An 11,303-nucleotide genomic window follows, 5' to 3' on the forward strand; every position below is an offset into this window, starting at 1 on the left:
TTTTGGGTACCCTTTCAAGGGCCAGGGTGGGAACAGAAGATAAACACCCCTTTCCTCACGTTCCTCACCCACTCAGAAATAGGGACGCTATCCCTTAGCTAATCATCGTCCTTCCTGCTACCTTAACTGAGATTTTATAGAGGTCATGAAGGGCAGAAGGCGGTGGGTAGACACCTGGAATTAAACTCACTTCCGGCCAAGATCTTAGACTATTGTACTACTAACCAGCCCCCCACCTCTGGGCAGAAGATTTGAACCCATATCAGGCGAATGATTCTTTCCTCCTCTCCCGCCTGGATGCCTTCAGGTGGTAGTCCCGTTCCCTCCCATTTTCCCCCAAGGAAGTTCTCCCTAGTTGAGTATTGAAGGCAGATTTCCCTGCGGCAGCGGCAGCGCTGTGTGTGTGCGTTGGGGAGTTGGTGTTGACAAGCGCAGGGCTCAGTCTTGACAGCAGTGTCACCTTCTGCCTAGTCGAATCAACTTGCACAGCTCGGGATTTCCCCGGTTCCTCCCTAGGCAAACACGAAACTAACCCTGCACCCTGCCCCACAGACCGAGAGCGCTGACTCTCTCGGTTCAATTTTGGTAGTGTCTATCGTTTGCATGCCAGTGAGAATCTGCCCTATCCTTCGAAGCAGTCACTAGTTTGCAAAGAGGGATGCGGAGCGAGATCGGTCCTCGCCTCCAACCCTCATTCGGCGTGCGCAGGGAACCCCTCCAGTCTAAGAAAGCTTTGCGAGGGCGAGATGCGTGTGTGGGAGGTGGCTGGTGCTGTGTTGGCCTTTGCGGAGCGCGCCCCCCAAAACAGCGTATTACTCCATTCCTTGGACCCTGGAAGGGCGACTGCGGATCCCGGCCACAGGAACCCTGCAAAACAGCCAAAGCAGATGAGAGGCTGAACCAACACCCAACTCCCCCGGCTCCGCCCCGTAATTATCTTGCAGAGCAGGAGGCGTGGCTCTAGAGAAGGCGGGTTCGCGCAAGCGCCGCGCCTGGGCTTGAGGATTCCGGAAATGTGACTCTGAAAAATGAGATGGAGAAGTACGAGCGGATCCGAGTGGTGGGGAGAGGTGCCTTCGGGTGAGCCAGGGCTCTGGGGGAGGAAATTGCTACGGGAGAGGGAAAATAAGCCCCGCGAAATCGCTAAGCGCGAAATCGTTGCCTGCTCAGCCCCGCCCCGAAGCGTTAGCGCCCTCTACGAGAAGCCCCGCCCAGGCTTCCGGTCCCGGTCCTGGATGGGAAACTCCGCCTCCAAGGAGGTCACGCCCCTGGCTCTTCTCTGCGCCCCCGCAGAGTTCTGTTGCTCTATCCTGATTCATTCATTCAACAAATATTGAGCGGCAACTATACACGTCAGGATCTTGGTGCTGTGCACACAGCTAAGCCCAAAAGAGGCGTGGTCTTTTCCCTCTCCGAGCTTACAGACTAACGGAAAATTAGAAAATAAACAGGACATTGTTAAAGCAGTGATCAACAAACTGCCTGTGAGAATAGAGTACACCACCAGGGAGTATTCCTTTGGGGTGGTGAAAGAAAATTTCTCGGATAGTTGAGATTTAATGCCAAGACTTGAGGAATGAGGACCAGAAGTCGGAAGAAGGTAGAGTTTCTCAAGCAGAGGAACCAGTTTATGCGAAGGTCCTCACGTGGGAACGAATGCAGAGTATTCAAGGAACTGAGAAAAAGACTAATGTAGTTGGAATGTAGTGAGCAAGGTAAAGATGGAATAAAATGTTATTGTCACAGAGGGCGGAAACCAGATTATGGCTGCTGTAGGCTGAGATTAAGAAGTTGAATATATTTGCAGTGTAAAGGAAAGAGGTTTAAGCAAAGGAATGGTCTTTGCATTTTAAAAAATGTCACTCTGGAAGTTCCCGTCTTGGCTCAGCGGTTAGCAAACCCGACTTGCATCCATGAGGACATGGGTTCCATCCCTGGCCTCACTCACTGGGTTAAGGATCCTGTGTTACCATGAGCTATGGTGTAGTTGCAGATACAGCTCAGATCCCACTTTGCAGTGGTGGTGGTGTAGGCTGGGGGCTACAGCTCCGATTGGACCACTAGCCTGGGAATTGCCACATGCCTCGGGTGTGGCCCTAAAAAGAAATTTTTTTTTTTAATTTAAAATTAAAAAAAATCCAAAAAAAAAAAAAAAAGATAAAAAGACAAAAAAAAAAAAAAAAAAAAGGGAGTTCCCGTCGTGGCGCAGTGGTTAACGAATCCGACTAGGAACCATGAGGTTGCAGGTTCAGTCCCTGCCCTTGCTCAGTGGGTTAACGATCCGGCGTTGCCGTGAGCTGTGGTGTAGGTTGCAGATGCGGCTCAGATCCCGAGTTGCTGTGGCTCTGGCGTAGGCCGGTGGCTACAGCTCCGATTCAACCCCTGGCCTGGGAACCTCCATATGCCGCGGGAGCGGCCCAAGAAATAGCAACAACGACAAAAAAAAAAAAAAAAAAAAGACAAAAAGACAAAAAAAAAAAAGTCACTCCAGCTGCTGTGTGGAATTTGAATTTGAGGGTGAAAAGTGTGAAAAGGACCATTCAAAATTCTAGTGCAGTATTTTAGGCAAGAAATGATGATTTGGCCAAGAGTATATAGCAGAAGGTACAGAGAAAAATGAATGAGTACACAGTGTTTTGGAGGTAGAAAAGGATTTACTGATGTGTTAGTGTCAGATGGAGGAAAGATTCTGGTATGATTTTTAGGTGTTTGACTTTAATAACAAGGGATGATGGTGTCATTGACTGAGATGGAAGAAACTGATGAAAGAAAGGCTTTGAGGGCAGAAATCAAGAGTTTTGTTTCGGGAGTTCCCGTCGTGGCGCAGTGGTTAACGAATCTGACTAGGAACCATGAGGTTGCAGGTTCGGTCCCTGCCCTTGCTCAGTGGGTTAACGATCACGGCGTTGCCGTGAGCTGTGGTGTAGGTTGCAGATGCGGCTCGGATCCCGCGTTGCTGTGGCTCTGGCGTAGGCTGGTGGCTATGGCTTCGATTTGACCCCCTAGCCTGGGAATCTCCACATGCTGCGGAAGCGGCCCAAAAAATAGCAAAAAAAAAAAAGAGTTTTGTTTCGAGGAGTTCCTGTCATGGCTCAGTGGAAATTAATCTGACTAATATCCATGAGGATGCAGGTTCAATCCCTGGCATCGCTCAGTGGGTTAAGGATCCAGCATTTCGTTGAGTTGTGGTGTAGGTTACAGACACGGCGAGGCTCTGGCATTGCTGTGGCTGTGGGGTGGGCCGGCAGCGACAACTCCGATTTGACCCCTAGCCTGGGAACCTCCATATGCCACAGGTGCAGCCCTAAAAAGACAAAAAAAAAAGAGTTTTGTCTTGAATTAGTTAAAATTTAGGATGCTTGTTAGCCACTTAGGTAGAGATGCAAAGCAGGTAGTTGAATATGTAAGTCTGAGGCTCAGAGGAGAGGTCTGAGCTGAAGAGAATACATTTGATACTTAGATGATCATCATTCAGCAGACACTTAGAGCTCCTGCTCAGTGCTCAGGTATGCACTAGACTATGCACGGGAGTTGTAGTGGTGAAGGAGAAAGAACAAAACCCTGTTTTTATGGACAGTGACAACAGAGTGGGGAGAAGATAATAAATAGAAAGAATGATTCCTACTCGTTGAGGGTTTTTTGTGCTTGTTTTTTTGTTTTTTGTTTTTCCTTTTTCAGCCATACCCACAGCATATGGAAGGTCCCAGGCCACGGAACGCCTCTCATTGTGGTTTTTTTTTTTTTTTTGTCTTTTTGTCTTTTTGCCTTTTCTAGGGCTGCTGCTGTGGCATGTGGATGTTCCCAGGCTAGGGTTCTAATCGGAGCTATAGCCACCGGCCTACGCCAGAGCCACAGCAATGCGGGATCTGAGCTGCGTCTGTGACCTACACCACAGCTCACGGCAACGCCGGATCGTTAACCACTAAGCCATGACGGGAACTCCTCACTGTGTGTCTTTGATGTGTCAGGCACCGTGTTAAGTGCAGTACATGCATTTTGTCATTTGATCCTCTCAACAACCTTGTGAGATCAGTTTTATTTTCCAGATCCTGATGTCACAGAATTTAAGACCAGATAACTAGTTAAGAGGAGGAGTCAGGATTTGAACTCAGGCAATTAACTCCAGAGTCTGAGGAAACTTACAGAGACCAAGACTAATTTGTCTTATTGTGGCCTTGGTGAAACTGAGTCCCAGATAAGTTAAATGACTTGCCCAAGGTCTGGCATAGTTTGTGGTCAGTTCCCATTACTGCACTGCATATTCTCTGCACTTGCTCAAATGACCTCTTACTCTAGGCGCCCATTCCCCATCCTAAGGAACACCCAGTCACCAGGTCTGCCCTGCCTGATATGTGGCTGGAGGCTCAGCTGGTACCCACGCCTGTGCTCTGTGTCCCCAGGATTGTTCATCTGTGCCTGCGCAAGGCTGACCAGAAGCTGGTGATCATCAAGCAGATCCCGGTGGAGCAGATGACCAAGGAAGAGCGGCAGGCAGCCCAGAATGAGTGCCAGGTCCTCAAGCTGCTCAACCACCCCAATGTCATTGAGTACTATGAGAACTTCCTGGAGGACAAGGCCCTCATGATCGCCATGGAATATGCACCAGGTGGGCCAGCCTCCTTGCACTGGCTTGGCTCCAGAGGCCTCTTACCTCTGGGACAGGCAGGCACACAGATGGCTTCCCTCCTTGGAACGGGCTTGACTGAGGGTCAGAGGTATAGGGTTGTGACCCCAGTTGTGTGACACCGGCAGGTCCTTAGTTTCATAAAAGGACAGTCACAGGCAGGGAAAAGCCTGGACCTTGACTAGTCCCTTGCGGCTGCAGGCGGCACGCTGGCTGAGTTCATCCAGAAGCGCTGCAACTCCCTGCTGGAGGAGGAGACCATCCTGCACTTCTTTGTGCAGATCCTGCTGGCGCTGCATCATGTGCACACCCACCTCATCCTGCACCGGGACCTCAAGACCCAAAACATCCTTCTAGACAAACACCGCATGGTCGTCAAGATCGGTGACTTTGGCATCTCCAAGATCCTTAGCAGCAAGAGCAAGGCCTACACGGTGCCTGGGCACAGAGGGGACCTCGAGGGTGCTGGAGGTCTTGTGGGCCAAGGCCCACCCCGCATTCCTGCCCCCACCCCCACCCGCCCAAGACCTTGACCCCTCAGTCCCAGGCTGGGTGGTCCTACAGGTGGAAGAACTTCTGCCTGCTTTGAGGAGAAGCTGTCTCTCAGTGGACTTTTGCAGAACCTTGGTCCACCCACCCCAGGGCTGTAATATCAGCTTCCCTCCTGCAGGTGGTGGGTACTCCATGCTACATCTCCCCCGAACTGTGTGAGGGCAAGCCCTACAACCAGAAGAGTGACATCTGGGCCCTGGGCTGTGTCCTCTATGAGCTGGCCAGCCTCAAGAGGGCCTTTGAGGCTGCGGTGAGTAAGCCCCTGCCCGGCCAAGGGGCCAGCTGGGAAACCCCTGCTTCTGTCTCCTTTTTCCCGAGGTCCTTGGCTCCGACCACTTCTGTGTGTTTCTTCTCTTGTGCCTCAGTTTTATCTCTCTTATCAGGCTGGTGGAGTACCCTGGGCCAGGGCCGCAGCTTCCCTCAGATTACGGGCAGGGCTTGGGTGTCCCCATTAAACTGAGGGCTCCTGACCACAGGGCTTTCCCATCTGATTAGGGACCTTCCCATGGGGAAGACTTGAGTTTTCCCAATAACCTGGGGTTTCTGAAGACCTGGCTGCAGTTCCCCTATCAGAGGTTCTTGAAAGCAGGGCTTGGCTCCCCTGTCATCCTGGGAGTCCCCTCACCAAAAGGAAGACTTCTGAGAGCAGGCCTGTGACCCCCTCACCAGGCCAGGGGCTGCGGCTGGAGCTGGGCCGCTGCTGTTTAGGAGCCTCACCTGAGGTTCTGGCCAACCCCACACTTGGTACCTTCACAGAACCTGCCAGCGCTGGTGCTGAAGATCATGAGTGGCACCTTTGCGCCCATCTCCGACCGGTACAGCCCTGAGCTGCGCCAGCTGGTTCTCAGTCTGCTCAGCCTGGAGCCCGCGCAGCGGCCGCCGCTCAGCCACATCATGGCACAGCCCCTCTGCATCCGCGCGCTGCTCAACCTCCACACGGACCTGGGCAGCGTCCGCATGCGCAGGCCGGTGCAGGGAGAGGGGCGGGGGCCCTGGGTAGCAGTGGGGGGACCCAGTGGGAGCACAGGAGGCCTGGCGCGGAGGGGCGCTTGGGACAAATCCTCCCTTCCTGCGTGTGGCAAGGGTCCTGGTCCTGAGGCCCCCGCCCCGTCTACCCCCCAGGGCAGAGAAGTCCGCGGCCGCCGGGCCACCCCTGGTCCCGGGCAGCACCGGGAGCAGGACCAGTAGCGCCCGTTGCAGAGGTAAGTCGGAGGGACCGCCGGGGTCCGCGCAGCACTCGCACCAGCTTAATAGGCCTGATGAGCTGTCCCCTCAGGCGTCCCCCGGGGACCTGCGCGGCCAGCCATTCCTCCGCCGCTGTCATCTGTGTACACGTGGGGCGGCGGGCTCAGCACGCCACTTCGGCTGCCAATGCTCAACACCGAAGTGGTCCAGGTGGCAGCTGGGCGCACCCAGAAGGCCGGCGTCACGCGCTCCGGGCGCCTCATCCTATGGGAGGTGAGGGGACTGGGGTGGGCCTGAACTGAGTGGGGCACCAGGGTCTGCCCCGAGCGCTCAGGTCCCACCATGCCCCACCCGCTCCCTCCCCTGTCCCCTCGCAGGCTCCGCCCCTAGGCGCCGGAGGGGGCGCCCTCCTCCCAGGTGCGATAGAGCAGCCCCAGCCCCAGTTCGTCTCCCGTTTCCTGGAGGGCCAGTCAGGTGTGACTATCAAGCACGTGGCCTGTGGGGACCTCTTCACGGCCTGCCTGACTGGTGAGCTGGTCAGGAGACTACCCTCTGGGGACTGGGCTATAAGTAGGCCCCCTAGAGCCGCTTCCTTCATTGCCTGTCCTTTGCAAACTGCTCACTTAATAATGCCTCTATCTTCCAGGGGGTTTTACTTCCACAATCTCCTTTATCTTCACAGCAGGCCTAGCAAGGCATCCCCCCCACTTGGTGATAGTTGTATCACCCCCATTTGACAGACCTAAAAACTAAGGCTCAGAGGCTCTCACTTGCCCAAAGTCTCACACTTGGGAAAAAAGACCCCAGTTCTTTTTCTCCCTCAATTCCATTCTTCCAGCCCCAGCCTCCAGCTAACTTTTTCTTGCTCCTCCAGTCCAAGGAGAGCACTGGTCTGGAAAAGCCGCCTAACCTCCCTCCTTTCCATCTCTTCATTGCCCTCCTCCCCAGACCGAGGCATCATCATGACTTTTGGCAGCGGCAGCAATGGGTGCCTAGGCCATGGCAGCCTCAATGACATCAGCCAGGTGCGTTTTGGGTGTACCCTGAGAAGGAGGAAGTGGGGAGATGGCAAGGAGCCCACATTTGAGAGCTGACACCCACATTAGAGGCAGGGGAATCCCAGCAGCCACAGGTCCCTCCAGCTCACAAGGCTGCACCTGTTATGCACAGCATCTGGGGAAGTACAGAAAGACCAGCCTTCCCCAGTGGTTTCCCTGTGTGTGTTCCTTTGTGCAGGGGGGGAATTAAAGAGACAGCCACCTCAGGAGAATTTGTAGCCTCCAACTACAGGGGATGCCAAGGCCAGATGGCTGGTTCAGGGCCCTTGCCCACAGACTGCCTTTGCTTCTTTTCTGTCTCTAGCCTACCATTGTGGAGGCCCTGCTGGGCTACGAGATGGTGCAGGTGGCCTGTGGGGCCTCTCATGTTCTGGCCTTGTCCACTGAGCGAGAACTATTTGCTTGGGGCCGTGGGGATGGTGGTAAGCTTGCACTCTGTCCCAGCCTCTGGAACCCTTTGAAATGATTTGTTCCCCTTCATAGCCATCTTCTATCCCATGGCCTATTCTCTGCTCCTTTTTCTCTGATTTCTGTTGATTTATTCACTCAAAAAGCCTTTACTGCACACTCACTATGTGCCTACGTCGTGCTGAGTGCTGAGACAAGATAAACAAGGTGTTGAGGATGTAATGAGATTTCATTGATTCAGCAATATTTGTTGTATAGGGATGACTTAGATGGGGTTCCTGTCCTCTTGGAGGACTTTTTAGGTGGGGAAGTGGTGAGGGCCCCAGCATGATAAAGGACAGACAGTATCAGGGCTGCATTCAAGGTCCACAGGAGTAGGAGCCGAAGAAAATGCAAGGGACTCCACCTGGAGGAGACAGACCTGGGATCTGATTAGGGCCTTAAAGGAGGAGTAGGATTTTGACCCACAGAGGGGCCAAGGATGGGCATTTCTGTCTGAGGAACAACCTTCACTCATGCTGTTACCTCCTCTCCGTGGGTCCTCTTTATCCTGGCATCAGCAACCCTAAAGCGAAAACTCGGAGTTCTTGTTGTGGCTCAGTGAGTTAAGAACCCGATTAATATCCATGAGGATGGGGGTTCGATCCCTGGCCTCGCTCAGTTGGTTAAGGATCTGGTGTTGCCACAAGTTGTGGTGGAGGTCACAGATGTGGCTTGGATCTTGTGTTGCTGTGGCTGTGGTGTAGGCTGGCAGCTGAATCTTCCATTTGACCCCTAGCCTGGGGACTTGCATATGCCCAAGGTGCAACCCTAAAAAAAAAAAGAAAAAAAAGAAAAGTGCAATCTAGCCCTGTTCTGGTTTCTCCTTGTAGGCCGCCTGGGACTAGGCACCAGGGAGTCCCACTGTTGCCCCCAGCTGGTACCCATGCCCCCAGGACAGGAAGCCCAGCGGGTTGTGTGTGGCATTGATTCCTCCATGATCCTCACTGTGCCTGGCCAAGCCCTGGCCTGTGGGAGCAACAGGTAAATAGGTGCACTAGGACTAGCCTGTTCCCTGCCTTCCCTGGCTGCCCGTGCTCCACCTGTCATCGCCCGTCTCCCACCAGGGATGAGAACTGAGGGCGGCTTCCAGATGCTGTGGGTTCGACCCAGGGTGGGGTCTGTCTGCTGGTACACCAGTTCCCACCCAGAGAGGTGGGGGAGGATGTCTCTATAAACTGTGTCAGTTGGACTTGATGTCTGGCTCTGCCCTCAGGTTCAACAAGCTGGGTCTGGACCCCCTTTCTCTGGGGGAAGAGCCTGCCCCACACCAACAAGTGGAGGAGGCCGTGACCTTCACACCACTAGGTTCTGCACCCCTGGACCAGGAACCCCTGCTGAGCGTGGACCTGGGCACTGCTCATTCAGCTGCTGTAACTGGTGAGGAGGACCTGGGCACAGGAGGCCAAACGTGGACCCTCCTGGCCTCCTTGACCCCCAGTTGAAGCACCCTTTTCTTCCTCTCCTCTTCCTCCCTAACAGCCTCGGGCGACTGCTACACTTTTGGCAGCAATCAGCATGGGCAGTTGGGTACCAACGCTCGCAGGGTCAGCCGAGCACCTTGTCGAGTCCAAGGCCTCCAGGGCATCAAGATATCGACGGTGGCTTGTGGGGATGCCTTCACTGTAGCCATCGGGGCAGGTGATTCATGGGCACTGTGGGGGCAGATGGGGCGCGGGCAGCGCCACAGGCAATGCAGGGTTATGCTCAGCCTCACACTGGGGCCAGTATGGCATTCTAGGATGATAGCTGCTAAGCTATGTCCTTCTCCCACTTCTCTCCTTTTGCAGAAGGCGAAGTGTTCTCTTGGGGCAAAGGGGCCCGAGGTCGACTGGGAAGAAAGGATGAGGATGCTGGACTCCCTAGGCCAGTGCAGCTGGATGAGACACACCCCTATACAGTGACTTCTGTGTCCTGCTGCCATGGAAACACTCTGCTGGCTGTTCGTCGTGAGTTCAGACTTCACCCTCATGGGCATAAAGGTTAACCTAGCTGGCCCCTGCCCACACCCCCATCCCTACTGGTCATAGCCCAAATTACTGAAAGCATCTTCAGCCCTCAGATAAGTGAAAGCAGAAGCTGCAGGGCAAAAGCGAGCCTCTGGGGTGGACAAGGATAAGTGCTTCTTGGGCCTCACTGAAGGGTTGCCTCCACTGCTCCCCAGGGCCCAAAGGCAGTCTTTCTCCTCCAACCCTCAAGTCCAGTTTAGTCTGAACCTCTCTGGCAGGCCCAGAGTGGGTGGGAGTAGAGGTGGTTGAGGCTTGCTGGAGGCACTGCCCTCGGGGAGGCTGCAGCGATTTCTCTTTTCTTCTCTGCAGCGGTCACAGATGAGCCAGTCCCCCCTTAAGGCACCTGGATCCTCCTCTGGACACCCTGATATTGCTTCTCTTCTGAATGTTCTTGAAAAATGCAGGTGCCTCAGGCATGACCAGCCCCCTGGATCGTGTCATCAGTGGGGTATAAGAACAAGTTAAGTCCCTGCTCTGCTTCTGGCCCTGGATATGTAAAACTCAACCCACCCTAATCCCCCACCATCCCTCTTTCCCCTCCCCAGCCCTCCCTTCTCTTTAGTCAGTAACTGGAGGGTCCAGCCTGGCTAGAGTTGGAGACCAGACCTAACCTTTGGAAGCATGGTGGTCTCTAGACCCTCTGCAGAAAAAGGCTGGAGGTGGCTGTGGCTCCACCCAGAACCTGCCCCTTCCCCCAGCCCAGTTAGGAAGTAAGCCCCTGGTGTCTACTGGGACGGGCCAGCTCCGTGCTTTGGAGTAGGGCAGGCGGCTGAGGCCTGCCTGGACTGGTCATTCCAGGGGCCTGGCCCCCGCATTGCTTGGGGCAGGGAGTCCCAGGAGTGCTGCCACTGGCCCCCACTCCCCTATCCTGAGGCAGGGAATTGCACAATTTCTGAGTGCCTCCCTTCCCGGAGGGAGTGCATGGGCTGCAGTGTACTGCAGAGGGGGATCTCTCACCCATGCCATTCCCCCAAAGCAGGTTGGGAGAAAGGGTAACTGGCTGGACCAGACTAGCTTCCCAGATGTCTGAGAAGTAGTGCCAATAAAAAAATCAGCTGCCTGCCTAGAGTGTGGTCTCTTTAGGGGTGGGGGTGGCGGCCACCCCAGGGCTGGGCTGGGCCTGATCTGGGCTGCAGAGCCACAGTCGAGGGAGGAATGTGGGCGCAGCCTGAGGCTGGGGCGAAGGTTCTGGCCCAGCGCCCAACCTGGCCTCTCCGCCCAGCCAGGCTCCCCGGATCTGGTTGCCAGGCTTCGGCTGCCTAGCACCTGGAAGCTGGAGCCCTGGGCCCCTAGGCGACACGTGGCCCCCGAGACCAAGCTGTGGACTCCGGAGAAGAGAATCTTTGCGGCGCGGCCCGGACTCATCCCCCGGGGCCCTCCGCCCCATGCAGTGTCTGGGGAGAAGCGGCCCCAGCTCTGGGGAGAAGC

General features: G+C 54.8%; 1 protein-coding gene across 8 annotated transcripts; it reads left to right on the forward strand.

Annotated features, from left to right (window-relative positions):
- Window positions 1-1,000: 1,000 nt before the first annotated feature.
- On the forward strand, window positions 1,001-10,935 carry NEK8 (NIMA related kinase 8). 8 transcript variants are annotated; one of them, XM_021067482.2, is made up of 15 exons: window positions 1,001-1,080; window positions 4,401-4,606; window positions 4,826-5,058; window positions 5,295-5,426; window positions 5,933-6,141; window positions 6,299-6,378; window positions 6,453-6,634; window positions 6,739-6,889; window positions 7,310-7,386; window positions 7,724-7,841; window positions 8,700-8,850; window positions 9,083-9,246; window positions 9,349-9,507; window positions 9,657-9,815; window positions 10,185-10,935. In XM_021067482.2, the coding sequence occupies exons 1-15, from the start codon at window positions 1,034-1,036 to the stop codon at window positions 10,211-10,213; spliced, it is 2,097 nt and encodes a 698-aa protein (XP_020923141.2). In that variant the 5' UTR covers window positions 1,001-1,033; the 3' UTR covers window positions 10,214-10,935. The 8 variants fall into 8 exon arrangements, 3 of the variants coding, with proteins under 3 accessions (XP_020923141.2, XP_084841642.1, XP_084841643.1); XM_084985516.1 differs by having other exon boundaries at window positions 4,401-4,512; XR_014821565.1 differs by lacking the exon at window positions 7,724-7,841.
- The last annotated feature ends 368 nt before the right edge of the window (window positions 10,936-11,303 follow it).

The sequence above is a fragment of the Sus scrofa genome, chromosome 12, assembly GCF_054392235.1.
Source record: "Sus scrofa isolate SSC_HxYL_T2T_F1_AM1 chromosome 12, Sscrofa_HxYL_maternal_Yorkshire_Landrace_v2.0, whole genome shotgun sequence".
Lineage (NCBI taxonomy): Eukaryota > Metazoa > Chordata > Mammalia > Artiodactyla > Suidae > Sus > Sus scrofa.